Raw genomic sequence first — 18,656 nt, forward strand, 5'->3', positions numbered from 1 at the left:
CCCTTCCTCTCTGTAAAAAAAAAATCAATAAAATATATTTTAAAAAAATACACACACACACACACACACACATTTTCTCAGGAGTCACCACTGCTGCCTGGGCGGGCTCAGGGCTAAGCAGAGGGGAGGGGGGGACGCTGAGCCCGAGCGAGCAGGTGGCCGCGGGTCTCCCGCGGCCTGCTGGCCTCGCCGGGCCTGGGGCTGCTCAAGCTCGCCTCGCCAGGACTCCAACGCCTCCTCAGCCAGTCCACCGGGCTGGTCACCACCACGCACGGGAGCACCCATTCCTCTCTTCCGAGGTGGCGGCCGCGGAGCAGGAACTCGCGCTGGAGGACTTCCATGAGCAGAGCCAGCGGGGTGCGGGCGCGGGGGACCCTCGGGCATGGCCGTCGGTCTAAGGCGGCTACGCGGGTACCTGGCGCCAGGAGCGCAGGGGCCGCGCTCAAGGACGAGCCTCAGACCGCGCCCGACGCGCCAGCTTCGGCGAGAGAAGCTGCTGACGCCCATCGACATGGACGCTCCAGAGCGCAGCACAGCGGAGCGCCAGCGGCTACGCAACCACATCGCTGCCTCGAAGGGTGGAAAGCGCAAGCTGGAGCGCATCTCGCGCCTCGAGGAAGTGAAGACGCACGAGTGCCGGAACACGGAGCCGGCGTCCCCGTCTCAGTACGGGTATCCGCGTACTGAGCCCGCGCGCGGGGCGCATGCGCGGCCCCCCTCCCGCGAGAGGCGAGTTCGCGCGAGAGGCGAGTGTGGGTGGCTGGGACCTGGCGAGGGCGAGGAAAGGGCGCCTTACAGTGGACAAGCTGGAACCCCTGCTGCGGGGGTGGGGGGCAGCGCATGACCCCCTCCTGCCCTCCTTTCGGGCTGCCTAACCTCTGCGGAAACCTGCGCGCCCGGCTGCCCCTCTGTACACACCTCTGTTGAAGAGGGTTCCAAGGGGGCACAGCCTGAACTCCTGAGTTGCCTTTTATTACTTTTTTTGCATTTGGAAGAGAGAAGAGTGTTCGATTCTGCCCTATTTATGTTTCTACTCGGGAACAAACGTTGGTTGTGTGCGTGTGCGTGTTTAAAGAAATAGGAAGAAAACTACTCCCTTTTCTTGCTTTTTTTTTTTTTAAAATATATTTTTCAATGATGAGACTGATTGGCTGCTTCCTGCTCAACTTCTACTGGGGGGGCATCAAGCCCGCAACCCCGGCATATGACCTTTGCCGGAATCGAACCTCGGACCCTATAGTCCACAGGCTGACGTTCTATCCACTGAGCCAAACCAAATAGGGCCCTTTCCTTGCTTTCTGCCCCGCCCCCTCCGTTCTTCAGACTTCCACCTTTCCTCCCCACCCTTTTGCTTTTTTTTTTTTTCCTCCTTTTTGGTTTTGTTTTGCTATGAGACTACATTCCTGTTCGTAATATTTGGTTCGCCCAGTTTTCTGTTTTCAGTAACGTCTCATAATGCCAAAAAAAATTTCTCATCCATTTAATAAAACAGCAGACATCTTTAAGAAGAAAGCTCAGTATATGGGAATGCTAGGCTGAATAGCACTTAAAACATCTCGTGGAGAAAGATAAACTATAACTTAAAAAGACGATTCCTGCTCTCATACACAAAATGAGAAGCCAGAGGCCAACTGCCATGACCATGAATAAAATACATAGAAAGAAAGTGTGCATTAGGCCGAAACTGGTTTTGCTCAGTGGATAGAACGTCGGCCTGTAGACTGAAGGGTCCTGGGTTTGATTCTGGTCAAGGGCATGTACCTGGGTTGTGGGCACATCCCCAGTTGGGGGTGTGCAAGAGGCAGCTAATTGATGTTTCTCTCTCATTTATCCCTCTCTCTCTTCCTCTCTTTATCCCTCTCCCTCTTCCTCTCTGTAAAATCAATAAAATATATATATATTTTTTTAAAGAAAAAGACAGTGTGCATTAGACCAGTGGTCGACAAACTTTTGTACTTCTGGTTGGACTGCTGCTCCAAAAGTTTTCTTAAACCAGCAGTTGCCAACCTTTCAGAACTCATGGACCAGCAGTGGCCCACAGAGCACGGGCTGGCAAACACTCCATTAGACAATATTGAGAAGTCAATTTGGGAATCAATTTCCCAGAACAGAAACAGGTCACCTCATGGGAATATGGAAAATGTTAAAGAGTGATGAGAAGAAAGTGAAGAACCCTGGAGGGAAAGGAGCAAAGAATGATATAAATGCCCTGTGAAAAGCAGGTTATCATGTGAAAAAGCCCAAGTGGGTTGGAGGCTAAGGAGGAAAATCACTATTTTCATAAAACTCCCATAAAAAACACCACAAAGAAAGAAGCAATGAATTCAAAGTTCTGTCTTTCCGGAAAGCTCTGGAAAGTGGAATTTTGTACCAAGTGATAACACAGGCAGAGACACTGTAATGGTGAACAGGGAAGATCTGAAGAAAAAAACAGCAAACAAAATCAAGAAGTAGCCGAAACCGGTTTGGCTCAATGGTAGAGCATTGGTCTGCGGACTGAAGGGTCTCAGGTTCAATTCTGGTCAAGGGCATGTACATTGGTTGCGGGCACATCTCTGGTGGGGGGTGTACAGGAGGCGATTGGTCGATGTTTCTCTCTCACCAACGTTTCTGGCTCTCTATCTCTCTCCTTTCCTCTCTGTAAAAAATCAATTTTATTTATATATATATATATATATATATATATATATATATATATATATATATATATAAAAAAAAAATCAAGAAGTAACACTATCTGGTTTGCTCAGTGTACAGAGTGCCAGCCTTTGCGCTGAAGGGTCCTGGGTTCGGTTCTGGTCAAGGGCACATGTCCTGGTTGTAAGCTCAATTCCCAGTAGGAGGAAACTGATCAATGATTTTTTATCCTCATTCCTGTTTCTATCTCTCACCCACTTCCTCTGAAATAAAAACTTTTAATAAGGGCAATATACACACACGATTTTCACAGCACAAAATTTATTGTGAATCTCCCTACTCTTGATGTTGCCGTGTATGAGATTCAGTTCAGAGAAACAGGATTTCATAGAATTTCTGATAGTACTGTTATGGTCGAAAAAAAATCTATATTTCCTGCATATCTAAGACCTTACTCCAATGTGAACTCCTCTGTTAGAAGTTTGGCTAAAAGATTTCCCATATTAACTACACTCATTAGACCTTTCTCTAGTGTGAATTTTCTGATGAGAACCAAGGCAATATTTGGTGGTAAAAGACTTCCCACACTCACCACATACATAAGGCTTTTCTCCAGTGTGAACTCTCTGATGACGACGCAAGCTACTACCACTGATAAAAGATTTCCCACATTCATTGCACTTATAAGGTCTTACTCCAGTGTGAATTCTCTGATGACGACGGAAGCTATCACTACTGGTAAAAGATTTCCCACATTCATTGCACTCATAAGGCCTTTCTCCAGTGTGAACTCCCATCTGATGGAAACGGAGGCTACTTCCACAGGTAAAAGATTTTCCACATTCACTGCACTCATAAGGCTTTTCACCAGTGTGAATTCTCTCATGATAACGAAGGACATTTTTCCGAGTAAATGATTTCCCACATTCATTGCACTTATAAGGACGTTCTCCAGTGTGAATTCTCTGATGACAATGGAAGGCATATTTCTGAGTAAATGATGTCCCACATTCACGGCACTCATAAGGGTTTCCTCCAGTGTGAACTCTCTGATGATAACGAAGTTGATAGGTAGTGTCAAAAGATTTCTGACATTCATCACACTTATAAGGCCTTTCTCCGGTGTGCAATCTCTGATGATAATTAAGATAAGCAATACTGGTAAAAGATTTCTCACATTCATTGCACTTATAAGGCTTTTCTCCAGTGTGCAATCTCTGATGATTACGTAAGCGATTACTATTGACAAAAGACTGCCCACATTCATTGCACTTATAAGGCTTTTCTCCAGTGTGGACTCTCATTTGATGGTAACGGAGGCCACTTCTAGAGGTAAAAGATTTTCCACATTCATTGCACTCAAAAAGCCTTTCTCCAGTGTGAACTCTCATCTCATGGTAACGGAGGCCATTTCTACAGATAAAAGATTTTCCACATTCATTGCACACAAAAGGTTCTTCACCACTGTGAATTCTCTCATGACGACGAAGGACATATTTCCCATTGAATGATTTTCCACATTCACTGCACTCATAAGGCCTTTCTCCACTGTGAACTCTTTGATGAGCACTGAGTCCACTGCTCTGGGTATAAGATTTCCCACAATCACTGCACTCATAAGGCCTTTCTCCAGTGTGAACTCTCTGATGGCAATGAAGGGTATAGTTCTGAATAAATGATTTCCCACTTTCACTGTACTTATAAAGCTTCTTTCCATTATGAATTTTCTGATGACGACAAAGGTAATGGATGCTGGTAAAAGATTTCCCACATTCAATACATTGATAAGGCCTTTCATCTGTGTGATGGTAAAGGAGGCCAGTACTAGTAATAAAGAATTTCCCACATTCACTGTGCTTATAAAGCTTTTTTTCTGCATGAAATCTCTGATGATAACAAAAAGTAGAAAATCGAGAAAAATATTTTCCACATTCACGGCAACTGAAATAAGCTTTTCCAGAAAGGACACCCTTGTCCCAATCACATATGTAGTTAGAGCCGATGGATTTATCACATTCTTTATTAGTAAAACAATTATTTTCCTCTTGATACGTCACCCCACACATCGAGATACCATTTGGCTTCTCACTGATCTGAGTAGCCATTTGCTGGAGATGTCCTGCTGTGCTAAGGATGTCCTGCCCCACCTCTCCACAGCTAAAAAGCTTCTGAAACACATTGAAATTGCAGCCCTCTTCAAGTGAGACCGAGTTCACACCTCTTATCAAAGGCTTCTCTCTCAAGTGCTGCTGCTGGTGAAATGGTGCACTGAAATAAAATTGCTTTGCACATGCTCCACACCTCAATAGAATCTGCCTGTGTAGTAATTCCTGCTGATGAGTCACATGGAAAATGTTTCTCAAAACTAGTCCACAACTCTCACAAGGGTGGCTCTTCTGGGAAGACAAAGCTAACTTGGGATTCCTTGCCTGTGATACTCTTACAGAAATGTTCTCTTCAAAAGGTGCCTCTACATTTTCTGCTCCACAGCAGCAACCTGAATAAAAGGAAAGGCAGGTGAAATACATGATGACTTTAGAAGGAAGAAATACCCTCATCTCAAATGTGTATCTGTCACAGCTAGGCATGAGTGTATGGGATATTTTTCAAGGCCGGTGAGTTACACCCTGATGAAATGGCTGATATACATTATTTGACTCCTACGGTCAGTCAATGGTAGAGACCTTACCAAGGAAGGGGTATGAACATAAGATGGGACAGAAACAAGAGGTGCAGGGCCCACTAGTTGTTCCTTTACAAACAGCTTTCTGTAGAACCATTCAAACTGATGATGCAGTCTATGTAGAACAATGTGAGTGTGCTCAAGCATATTAAAACCCATTGTGTTACAGAGCATGTATATGATTAATACTGTATGTGACACAACAAACTCTAAAGGCAAGGACCAAGATTGGAGTGCAGTAAACAGGAACCTAGATGGGAAGCTGTTGAGGTACAAAGTTTAGAGAGGTAAAGATTATCCATAAGCTTATGGGTAATGCTGGAAACCTAAGTAGAAATAATAACAGTTAGAATTGAGTAGTTTAGCCATGGATAGTGTGGCTCAGTTGGTTGAGCGTCATCCTTCCCATTAAGGGATTGCTAGATTAAATTCCTGTCAGAGAAAAAACCCAGGTTCTAGGTTCAACCAACATTTGGCCTGCATACAGGAAGCAACCAATCAATGTTTCTCTCTCTCTCCTCTCTCTCTTTCACTCTGTCTCTCTCCCCACCTTCGTGACTAAAATAAAGAAAAACATTTAGCCAAAACCAGTTTGGCTCAGCGGATAGAGCGTCAGCCTACAGACTGGGAGGGTCCGAGGTTTGATTCTGGTCAAGTGCACGTGCATTGGTTATGGGCACATCCCCAGTGGGGCTGTGCAGGAGGCAGCTGATCAATGTTTCTCTCTCATCGATGTTTCTCGCTATCTTTCTCCCTTCCTTTCTATAAAAAAATCAATAAAAATATATATATTTTAAAAGAAAACATTTTAAAAAACTGAGCAGTTTGCAAAGTGTCAATAATAAGTAAGCACAATTAGAGTAGAGTATAGAACTGGCAATGGTAACAAAACAATGTTGACCAAAATAAGTTCTTACTTATAATCTTAATAAAAGCTCTGGAGTCAAACTTGATCCAACAGCCCTTCACCAAGGTAAGATGGCCTCTGGGTCCACACTGCCAAGAGTGTAGCCATCTTTCTCCTATAATGCACAAATGATTTCCCCCCCTTAAATCTCACTGGAGCAATTTCATTGGATACAGATGACAGAAATCCTCAAAGAAAAACTGAAAAGATGGATGGCCACTATTGTAGTAGAGACCATGGAAGAAACCATAGAGAGAAAAAAACAAGCCAAAACAGAATAATAAAAAAACAAAAACTATGTGAGTGAGACCAGCAATATAGTATAATAGGAGATAGGAGAATTTATCTCCTTGCCAGAATAGTTAGGTATCCACAAACAAACCCATAAACACCCACCAGAGATGCGAATAAGAGCTCAATAAAGACAAAGACTCCAAAACCGGTTTGGCTCAGTGGATAGAGCGTCCACCTGCGGACTGAAAGGTCCCAGGTTCGATTCTGATCAATGGCATTGTGCCTTGGTTGCGGGCACATCTCCAGTAGGGGGTGTGCAAGAGGCAACTGATAGATGTTTCTCTCTCATCGATGTTTCTAACTCTCTATCCTTCTCTCTTCTTCTCTGTAAAAAATCAATAAAATATATTAAAAAATAAATAAATAAAGACAAAGAGCAATGCAAAAGAGCAAAATATAAGCAGTAAGAAGAAGAAAAAAAACTCCCTAAAAACAAAAGCCTGGGTCTGGACAGCTTCACAGGGGCTTTTACCAAACATTCTAAGAACTAACATCTATACTCCTCAAACTATTAAAAAAAAAAATCCATGAAGGAACACTTCCAAGCTCTCTATATGAGTAAAGCAGTATCCTAATTCTAAAACCAGATAGAGACACTTTAAAGAAAGAGAATTATAGGCCAATATCCCAGATGAACACTGATGTTAAAATTCTCAACAAAATATTAACAGATATATATTAAAAATATCATACACCATAATCAAGTGGGATTCATTCCAGGGATGCCAACTGGTACAATATTCACAAATCAATAAACGTGACACATCACATAAACAAAAAACACATGATCATATCAACAGACGAAGAAAAAGCATTCTATGAAATCCAACACCCATTTGTGATAACAGCTTGCAGCAAACTGGGAATACAGGGAGCATATCACAATATGATAAAAGCTATATATGCAAATCTATAGTCATCATCATAATGAATGGGCAAAAATTAAAACCATTTCCCCAAAGATAAGAACTGGAACCAGATAGGGATGTCTTCACCACTCTTGATTCAACATACTATTGAACTCCTAACCACAGTGATCAGAAAAGAAGAAATAAAAGGCATCTATACTAGAAAGGAAGAAGTAAAACTCTCATTATTTGCAGATGGGATGATATTATATATAGAAAAACAGAAAGACTTCACTAATAAACTACTAGATTTAATAAATGAATTGGGCCCTGACTGGTTTGGCTCAGTGGATAGAGTGTTGGACTAGGGGCTAATGGATCCCAGGTTCGATTCCAGTCAAGGGAATGTACCTTGGTGCAGCAGGCAGCTGATAGATGCTTCTGTCTCATGGATTTTTCTAACTCTCTATCCTTTCTTAAAAAATTCAATGAATATATTTTTTAAAAATAAAAAATATAAATGAATGAACTGGGCAAAATCAACAGGATACAAAATCAACACCCAGAAGTTGACGGCTTTTTCATACACCAAAAATGAATTCTCCAAAAGAAAAACTAAACAACAATCCCATTTACCACTGCAAAAAAAATTTAAGATACTTGGGAATAAACATAACTAAGGAGACAAAAGACTTGGAAAACTACAGAATGTTGAAAAAAGAGATAGAAGGAGATAAAAACAAGTGAAAGAATAAACTGAGTTCATGGACTGGTAAAATGAACATCATTAAAATGTCCATAATGCTCAAGGCAATCTACAGATTCAATGCAATTCCTACTAAAATACCAAAGGCATATTTCACAGAGCCAGAAAAAATTTATATGGAATCAAAAGGACCTGCAGCAGGAAAAACTAGGTCGGCCATGAGTGGTTTGGCTCAGTGGATAGAGCATCCGTCTGCAGACTAAGGGGTCCCAGGTTCCATTTTGGTCAGGGGCATGTACCTTGGTTGTGGGCACATTCCCAGTGGGAGGTGCAGGAGACAGGTGATCGATGTTTCTCTCCCATCCATGTTTCTAAATCTTTATCCCAACACCTTCCTCTCTGTAAAAAATCAGTAAAATATATTAAAAAAGAAAAAGAAAAACTAGGTCGGAGAGATCATAATACGTGATAAGTTTTACTGCAAAGCCACTGTACTCAAAACAGGCTGGTACTGGCAGAAGAACAGGCAGATAGATCAATGGAACAGAACAAGAGACCCCAAACCTGACCCAAGCCATTCCCCTCAATTAATCATTGACAAAGAAGGCAAGAACATCCAGTGGAGTCAAGACAGACTCTTCAATAGATGATGCTGGGATAATTGGACAGACACATGCAAAAAAATAAAAATAAAAATGAAACTAGACCACCAACTTACACCATACGCAAGAATAACCTCAAAATGCATAAGTGTAGTTACTGTATTTTTCAGACCATAAGACGCACTTTTCTCCCCCCCAGAAGTGGGGGAGAAAAGTCCCTGAGTCTTATGGTCCAAATATAGCCTACACATATACTTTTTAAAAAAAAGTTTTTTTACTTGCCTGGCTCTGTGTGGTCTCTGTGTGCTTGCCCGGCTCTAAAATGGTTCTAAATGCTGTTGTTTACTTTACAGGGTTGATTACATGTGTTTATGACTGTGATGTTGGGTTTTAATGCACATAAAATATTTTAGGACACTATTTGTTTCAGAATCTTTTTTTCTTCATTTCCCTTCTCTAAAAACTGGTGCGTCTTATGGTCCGGTGCGTCTTATGGTCCGAAAAATATGGTAAGTGTAAGTCATGAAATCATAAAAATGTGAGAAGAAACCTTAGTCAGCAAAATCTTGGACATCTTTCGTAGCAATATGTTTACAGTTATATCTGCTAGAGCAAAGGAAACTGAGGAGAAAAGAAACAAATGGGACTGCATCAAAATAAAAATAGTCCAATTAAAATATGGGCAAAGAACTTAAATACACACTTCTCCCAAGTGGACATATGGATGGCTAAGACATGAATAAATGCTTGAAGTTACTAACCATCAGAGAGATGCACATTAAGACGACACCTGTCAGAATGGCTACCATGAAAAATTCAACAGCCCTAATCGGTTTGGTTCAGTGGATAGAGCATCAGCCTGGGGACTGAAGGGTCCCAGGTTCGATTCCAGTCAAGGGCATATACCTTGGTTGTGGGCACATCCCCAGTAGGGAGTGTACAGGAGGCAGCTGATCGATATTTCTCTCTCATCAATGTTTCTAACTCTCTATCCATCTCCCTTTCTCCTTGTAAAAAATCAATAAAATATATTTGAAGGAGGAGGAGGAGGAGGAGGAAAAAATTTAACAAAGAAAAAGTGCTGGTGAGGATGTGGAGAAAAGGGAACTCCAGTATACTGCTGGTCCAAATGCAGACTGGTGAAGACATTATGGAACAGCATGGAGTTTCCTCAAAAAATTAAATATGAACTGCCATTTGACCCAGTGATCCCACTTCTGGGAAAATATGGTTAGAAACCCAAAACATCAAACAGAAACAATGTATGCACTCCTAACTCATAGCAGCACAATTTATATTAGCTAACATCTGGTACTAGCCCAACTGCCAATCAGCATTGAGTGGATAAATAGCAATGGTACATGTACACATGGAACACTATGCAGCAGTAAAAAAGGACCTCTGGCCTTTTGAGACAGCATGGAGGGACCTAGAGAATATTATCCTAAGCAAAATAAGCCAGTCAGGGAAAGACAAGTATTACATGATCTTACTCATATGTGGAATCTAATAAACAAAATAAACTGATTAACAAAATAGATCCAGAGACATGGAAGCATAAGACAGACGATGGAATCTCAGAGGGAAGTTGCTGGTGTGTAGGTGGGTGAGAGGAGAAAAACCAAAGCACTTGTATTCATATATGCATAACTCATGGACTCAGACAATAGGGTGATGTATGCCTAGGGCAGGGTATGGGGTAGGGCTACTAGGGGTCAATAGGGAAGTAAATCTGACATATGTAATATTTCCAACAATCTAACCTAATAATAGAATATGCAAATTAAGTTACCCTGCTATATAAACCATGCCCACCAGCCAATCAGAGTGAGTATGCAAATTAACTCAACAGATATGGTGGTTAATTTGCATATACAGAGGGAGGGAGGAGTGAAGACTGAAGACAGCATAGATGGAAGAGGGAGGGAAAGTAGAAAGGAAGATGGCTGCAGCTGCTGGAGGGAAAGCACTGGCAACACGTGTGGGGCGGGGTGAGGTGTGCAGGGGTGGCGCATGCAGGGGCAGGAGGCAGTGGGGGCGGCGGGCACGGCGGGTCGGGGGGCAGGGCGCGCAGCAGCGGCATGCATGGCCCCAGAGGCGGCAGCAGTGGGCTTGGCCACAGAGGGTCGGGCATGCAGGCCGAAGTGCGCTGTGGTGATGGCCCGCCTCAACGGGAGAGGTTGGGGAGGCTGGAGAGGTGGTGGTGGTGGGAGGGAAGCCCACCTGCAGTCTTGCAGGAATATTCCTGCAACAGGTGCCTAGTCTATATAATAAAAACCTAACAACCATTACAGCAGAACAACCAGAATGACCCATCACTATGATGGCAAATGACCACCAGGGGGCAGACGCTCAATGCAGGAGCTTCTCTCCGGTGGTCAGTGCACTGCCACAGAGGGTGTGCCGCTCAGCAAGAAGCTGGCCTCACAGCTGACAAGATCAGCAGCGGTGGTGGCGGCTGCCTCTCTCCCACCTCTGCAGCATTGCTAAGGAGCAGCAAGGGGAGCAGTAAGGAGCAGGGAGCCGAGCAGTCCTAACTACAGTGATCAGAGAGCAGGGAGCAGACGGGCAGTAAGTAGCAAGGGGCCCTAGAGTGTGAGATGTCTCAGGCCGGGTTGAGGCACCCCACCCGAGTGCACAAATTTTGTGGATGAGGCCTCTAGTCTATATATATATATATAGAAACCTAAGTGACCAAGTGATGAACGACTATTTGACCAGTTGCTATGACAAGCAATGACCACCAGGGGGTATATGCTCAACATAAGAGCTAAACCCTGGAGGTCAGTGTGCTCCCAAGGTGGGAGCACTGCTCAGCAGACTGACCGGCACCAGACACCAGGCTCATGCCTGTTGAGTGCCACTGAGGTGGCGTGACCCTCGCAGTCCTCTGTGCTATGGAGCAGTGGAGGCAGGCGCAGTGCGGCTGGGATGAGTGGGAGTGGCATAGAGACCCAGCAGAGGCTCAGGCTCCTCCTCGGTCATCTGTAGCTTACTGCACTACCACATACCTCGGGGGATGTCAGATCCTGTGGAGAATATGGCTGAAATTGGCATTCAGACATCCCTGGAGGGGTCCCAGTTTGTGAGAAGGCACAAGCCAGGCTGAGGAACCCCACTGCTAACGCATCTGTTCACCGGGCCTCTAGTAAAGGTATAATTAAAAAAAAAAAAAAAGATACTGAAAACAAAAACACCACCAAGAAAACATGATAATTTCCCAGGAATCAATAGGAAATAAATGGCTATATACATACAGCCTGATAAGGATTCCAAACTACTTTTACTTTTAAAAACATCACTGAGCTATAAGAAAACACAAACGGAACCAACACAATGACAAAATCAACCCAGTAACAAAAGGAAAACATCAGCCCTAGCCAGTTTTGCTCAGTGGACAGAGCATCAGCCTACAGGTGCAAGGGTGCCGGGTTTGATTCTGCTCAAGGGCATATACCCAGTTTTCAGGCTTGGTCCCTAATAAGGAAGGTGCAGGTGGGGGCAATCCATGATTCTCTCTCATCATTGATGTTTCTATCTCTCCTTCTCCCTTCTTCCCTAAAGTCAATAAAAATATATTGAATTTTAAAAAACACACAAAAAATACAAAAGGAAAATCATAAAAGAAAAAACATAGGTAGACAGAAATCATAAAAAGGAATGAAACAAATTCTGTAGTTGATAAATTACAAGAAATGAATTGAAAACATAAAATGAAGAGTAGCAACATCAGGCACAAAAGAATATGTGATGTCCTCATTTGAAATCATGCAGGTGGAAAGAAAGAGGAAAAATAAATTTAAAAGAAAATACCAAAGTGAACTAAGGAACACCATAAAAAAAGCCATTAATGGCCAAACCAGTTTGGCTCAATGGATAGAGCATCAGCCTAGGGACTGAAAGGTACCAGGTTCGATTCCAGTCAAGGGCATGTACCTTGGTTTCAGGCACATCCCCAGTAGGAGGTGTGCGGGAGGCAGCTAATGGATGTTTCTCTCTCATTAATGTTTCTAACTCTCTATCCCTCTCCCTTCCTCTCTGTAAAAAAGCAATAGAATATATATTTTTAAAATTTTTTTTCAAAAAGAAAAAGAAAGAAAGAAAGCCATAAATGGAATGCTATGAAACAAAGACGGTAGGAAGAGACAGAGGGAAAAAAAGGAAGAGAAAATGAAAAAGGCCTAAAAAGTTTATTTTAAAAATAAAATAAGCTGCCTTAGCTGGTTTTACTCAGTGGACAGTGTGGGCCTGTGGACTGAAGGATCCTGGGTTCAATTCCAATCTGGACCACATGCCTGGGTTGCCAACTTGATCCCCAGTAGGGGACGTGCTGGAGGCATATAGAATGATTCTCCTCCCATCACTGATATTTCTTTCTTTCTTTTTTTTAATATATTTTATTGATTTTTTTTACAGAGAGGAAGGGAGAGATAGAGAGTTAGAAACATCGATGGGAGAGAATCATCGATCAGCTTCCTCTTGCACGCCCCCAACAGGAGATGTGCCTGCAACCAAGGTACATGCCCTTGACCGGAATCGAACCTGGGACCTTTCAGTCTGCAGGCCAATGCTCTATCCACTGAGCCAAACCGGTCCCGGCCCATCACTGATATTTCTGACTCTCCTTTCTCTCTCTCTCTAAAATCAATCCTAACTAGCCAAAATCTGTTTGGCTCAGTGGTAGAGCATCGGTCTGTGGACTGACGGGTCCCAGGTTCGATTCTGGTCAAGGGCATGTACGTTGGTTGCGGGCACATCCCCGGTAGGGGGTGTGCAAGAGGCAGCTGGTGTTTCTCTCTCATCAGACGTTTCTAGCTCTCTCTCTCTCTTCCTTCCTCTCTGTAAAATCAATCCTAACTAATAAAAGAGTAATATGCCAATTGACTATCAATCCAACACACAAGATGGCTGCCCCCAAGAGGACACAAGATGGCCAGCAGGGGAAGGCAGTTAGGTGTAACCAGGCCAGCATAGGAGGGAAGTTGGGGAGAGACTGGCCCTGCAGGGAAGGGAAATTCCGGGGGATGCAGGCCTGCAGGGGAGAGCTATTGGGGGAGATCAGCCTGCAGGGGACGGAAGTTGGGGGGGGACCAGGCCTGCAGGGGAGGGCAGTTGGGAGGGATCAGGCCTGTAGGGGAGAACAGTTAGGGGTGACCAGGCCTTTAAGGGAGGGCAGATAGGGGGAACCAGGCCTGCAGAGAAGGGCAGTTTGGGGGGATCCAAGCCTGCAGGAAAGGGCAGGTGGGGGATCTCAGGCTTGCAGGGGAGAGCAGTTGGCGAGGACCAGCCTGGCAGGAGAGGGCAATTAGGAGTGACCATGATGGCAGGGGAGGGCAGTTAGGGGTGACCAGGCTGGCAGGGGAGAGCAGTTAGGAACAAACAGGCTGGCAGGGGAGCAGTTAGGCATTAATCATGCTGGCAGGGGAGTAGTTAGGGGGTAATCAGTCGGGTTGGCAGATGTGGTTAAGGGCAATCAGGAAGGCAGGCAGGTGAGCAGTTGGGAGCCAGTAGTCTTGGATTGTAAGAGGGATGTCTCAGATTGGAGAGGGTATAGGCTGGACTGAGGGACACCTGCCTCCCTACCATGCAGGATTTTTGTGCGCCAGGCCTCTAGTAAAAATATAAAACAACAACAAACAGAGGCTAAAGATGTAGAGAAATAATTCCAAAAAATATGTATAAATGACCAACAGGAATATAAAAAATACTTTTTTTCCTCACTAATCAAGGTGGAATCCGTTAGGCTCCCTGCTACTCTACCAACCACAGGTCCTTCCCTGTGAGTTCAGTGCAGCAGGTATTGGGACAGCACAGAGAGCAGCCGGCAGTGCAAGCAAAGGACAGCAACTGCCCAGGAAACTGGAAAACGTGCAGTAACCACCATTCTCAGGTGAGGACAGAGAGCACCTGGGAAAAGGGGCTGGGGAAATGCAAAGCCAAGTCCAGGTCCCTGGTGACAGTGAGGGTCTTACCCAGCGAGGACACAAGTTCAAAGTTCTCCAGCATCACATTCAGGTACAGCTGCCTCTGACCCTCATCAAGGAGGCTCCATTCATCCCTGGAGAAGTACAGGGCAATGTCCTCAAAGGTCACGCCAACCTGTCAGAATGGAGACAACTGAAACCAAAGCTGCCTTTCTGAGAACCAATAATTGTACTCCTGACATACCTTCCCCCCATCAACCTCCCCCAGGGCACCGGGTTAGTGAGGACACCAGGCCCTAATGCCAGTGCAGGCTGCTCTCTCATCACATCCCATTAATCGCTGTGATTGTCCCCAGCAAGGGCAGATGGGTTGGGAAGGGGGACAGCAGACAAACACCATCTAAGCTCTGGGCCAGGCCTGCAGGATTCCCGCCCTCCAGCCCACAATTCCACTGCAGTCTCCCAGACCATTCCTCCAAGACAAAGACAAACATGAGCTTATGCTTCACCCTTTTGTCCCCACACCAGGTCCCGGGGACCATCAGCTCACACTCCCTCCAGATGTGCACACACTGGGTAATGTTTATCCCCTTCCCATCTTCAGTCCCAGGTTCACTCCCTCAGCTCTGCCCCCTTCCTGCTCCAATGCCACTGGGTCTCGCTGGACTCCCCCATGAACTTGGCACATGGCATGTGGAGAAGCTTGTCTTCCAGCCGGGTCCAGGACCACCCCAGGCCCCTGAGGGACCCCACAGCCGGGAAAGCCCCCATGAGGCTGTGACGGCCTCCCTGCAGCCTCTGATCTGCCCGCCGATCCTCACAGCCACACCCTCAGGGGAACCTCAGAGGCCGGTCACCCCTGTCCTCTCCGCCCCGCACTGGCTGTGTCCTCAGAAGCCACCGCGCTCCTCCCTCCCCTCCGCCTTCCTCACGGTCCTCCCCGCGGACGGAGCTGCAGGAGGGACAGGCCCGCACCGGGCTGTGGGGTGCGGGGTGAGGAGGCGGGGGGCCTGGGGGACAGGAACTCACCTCAGCGAAGCCCCTCAGCGCGGGCGCCGCCATCGCGCTCCGTGGGCCGCGCGGGGCGGGGGCGGCGGCCGCCGCGGGGATGGCGGGGCCGGGCGGGGCCGGGGAGAGGGGCCCCCACGTTCCCGGGTCCATCTCCACACTCGCGCGTGTGCTGGGTGGACCACAGCCCTCGCGGCTTTTCCCTCGGGGGCAGCTCCACTGGGAGAAGGCTATCGATCTGGAACCTCGGACAAGGCAGCGGCACGTAATCCGAGTCAAAATAAAATGCCTGACCTGAGGCAACCGGAAGTCCCGCCTCTAGGAGGTTCGCCGGAAACGCGCTCTCTGACTCCTCATTGGTTCCCGCGGGGGATTTCACATTTGGTCGTTGGGTGATGTGTGTCAGTCCCATACCGGGGTCCAGGGTTTTCCTGCCCGGATCCAAAAGAAAACACCAAGATCCGCCTCTGAAGGGGCTAAGAGATGTCCCATCGCATGAAAGAGACATCTTGGAAATGGCTAAAGGATGTTGTCATCTTTTCCTGGTGAGGGAACTTGAGTGCATGCCAATGAAAACACATTATCTTTGTGCCCAACTCATCATAAAGAGGTAGGAATGCATGGGAGTCTAGAACATCTTAATCCCATACATGACCTACTTACACCATCATATGTGAATGTGAAAAATAGAACACAGACATGTAGGACATACTTTTGAAATAAAAAGAACTAAGATGCATAATTTTTTTACTTTATTTTTTTTTAGATAGATAAGGAGAAAGACACCATGCGAGAGACACATCCTGTGGCTGCCCCTGCATGACCCCTATTGGGGATTGAGCCCACACTCTGGGGATGGGCCCTGACCAGGAATGGAACTCCAGGATCTGTTGGTTCATGGGAGGACTCTCAATTCACTGAGAAAACACCTGCCAGGATATAACATAAACTTTAAATGGAACCGTATTGTTTAGTTTTAATTTGAACATCAACTAAAATAAATAAAATTTTTAAAAGTGGAAAAACAATTTTGTTATTGGTGGTAATCTTCATGAGAAATGCTATCGTAATTATCTTAGTGAGAGAAAATTTGTCCTTTACAGACATATCTAACATGTAAAGGACAAATTTCAATGTGATGAGATTATGAACATATTTATAAATAATATTTAGAGTAAATGAAGTCCATATTCATAATGAAAGTTCAGCCATGTGTAGCTCAGAAAGTTAAAAAAAAAATCAAGAAATAAAAAAGTAGTTATGGATCGGAGAGATGCAAATCAAAATGACAATGCAGTACCATTTCATACCTGTCAGAATGACTATCATCAACAAATCAACAAACGATAAGTGCTGGCGAGGATGCGGAGAAAAAGGAACCCTCGTGCACTGCTGGTGGGAATGCAGACTGGGGCAGCCACTGTGGAGAACAGTGTGGAGTTTCCTCAAAAAACTGAAAATGGAACTCCCATTTGACCCAGTAATCCCACTCCTAGGAATATATCCTAAGAAACTAGAAACACCAATCAAAAAGGATATATGCACCCCTATGTTCACAGCAGCACAATTTACAATAGCTAGGATTTGGAAACAGCCTAGATGCCCATCAGCAGATGATTGGATCAGAAAACAGTGGTACATCTACACAATGAAATACTATGCTGCCATAAAAAAGAAGGAATTCTTAGGACTCTGTATAATATTTTTTATTTCAGACAATGTATTCTTTATTTCTTGTTGATCCCTTATTAGTTCTTGTTGATCCCTTTTCATCTCCTCATAGGTCTTATCGACCTTTTCTAGGAAATTCTTAAAAAACCTTATAAGGGTGGTTTTGAACTCTATATCCAGTCTCTTCTTTTCCTCCATTTCTTTTGTTTGTGATCTAATTCCTTGTCTTGGCATTTTCACAGCTTTCCTGAGTTGGTAGGGTGGCTTTGTGTGCTAAGGTGTCCTATATGGTTCAGTGAGTCAGCCTCCCAGTTACCTGAGGTGGACAGTCTTGGTGTAGCCCTTTGTGGGATGGGTGGGCAGTCTTGTTGTTAAGCCTTGCTTGTTGTTGGTATCACTGGGAGAGAAAAAAGAAGGAATTCTTATCATTTGCAGAAACCTGGATGGAATTGGAGACCATTATGCTGAGTGAAATAAGCAAGTCAATGAAAGAAAAACCACATGATCTCACTCATTTATGTATAATAAGGAATATATATTTACTTATTTCAGAGAGGAAGGGAGAGGGAGATAGAAACATTGATGACAGAGAACCATTAATTGGCTGCTTCCTGCATGCCCTGCACTGGGGACCAAGCCCCCAACTCTGACTGGGAATCAAACTATGACCTTCTGGTTCATACTTTGATGTTCAACCACTGAGCCAACATTGGAACCTCAACCCAACCACCAGCCCAGGGTCCTGGCATCCAAAGCTTCAGCCTCACGAGACTCTTAAGACCACAGACATTTATTCCTGATTATTCCCAAACCTGGACCAGATGCCCTCATGTGATGACCACCCATAGCCCATCAGCATTGAGCCCCATATTGAATCCTGATCCAGGGCCCGACAGTGCAATCATCCTAAATGGCACCCCACCCATTAAAAACAGGTGGTCAGCAAAGACCATGGTGGTGGGGACACGGTCGTTGATCTCTACAGACTCTGAATCACCTGATGACCCCAAATATAATATATCCCAACCACAGGCAGATGTATCACCTCCTTCCTTGCAAATACTTTGGTGCTCCTATCACCTGGCCCCCCGTGATAATTCCATGGACCAGCTACCCTACTTCCACCCTGTGATGTCATGTACCCTGTGAGAGACAAACCTCATATGAGACAAAATTTTTCTAGAATTTTCAAAAAATGAGAACACATTGTTTAAGGTGGTAAAATACACATGAATTTTTACCATTGAAAATACATATTTTGCCAGGACCGGTTTGGCTCAATGGATAGAGCGTCGGCTTGGGGACTGAAGGGCATGTACCTTGGTTGCGGGCATATCCCCGGTGGGGGGTGTGCAAGAGGCAGCTGATCGATAACT

At 45.0% G+C, this 18,656-nt stretch overlaps 1 protein-coding gene across 4 annotated transcripts in view; it reads right to left on the bottom strand.

Annotated features, from left to right (window-relative positions):
• Positions 1–2,941: 2,941 nt before the first annotated feature.
• LOC118710279 (zinc finger protein 883) overlaps positions 2,942–18,656 on the bottom strand; it is a 39,835-nt gene continuing 24,120 nt past the window's right edge. The window contains exons 1-3 of one of the 4 annotated variants that reach the window (XM_045575982.1): positions 15,631–15,930; positions 14,650–14,776; positions 2,942–5,134 (exon numbers count right to left, since the gene is read on the bottom strand). In XM_045575982.1, the coding sequence (XP_045431938.1) occupies positions 3,141–5,134; positions 14,650–14,776; positions 15,631–15,762 (2,253 nt within the window). In that variant the 5' untranslated portion in view covers positions 15,763–15,930 and the 3' untranslated portion in view covers positions 2,942–3,140. Of the gene's footprint in view, positions 5,135–11,688; positions 11,816–14,649; positions 14,777–15,422; positions 15,569–15,630; positions 15,931–18,656 lie in introns of those variants that run through there. The other 3 variants (XM_045575984.1, XM_045575981.1, XM_045575983.1) reach the window with 3 other exon arrangements.

This window comes from Pipistrellus kuhlii, unplaced genomic scaffold (assembly GCF_014108245.1).
Source record: "Pipistrellus kuhlii isolate mPipKuh1 unplaced genomic scaffold, mPipKuh1.p scaffold_m20_p_71, whole genome shotgun sequence".
NCBI classification, from domain to species: Eukaryota; Metazoa; Chordata; class Mammalia; order Chiroptera; family Vespertilionidae; genus Pipistrellus; species Pipistrellus kuhlii.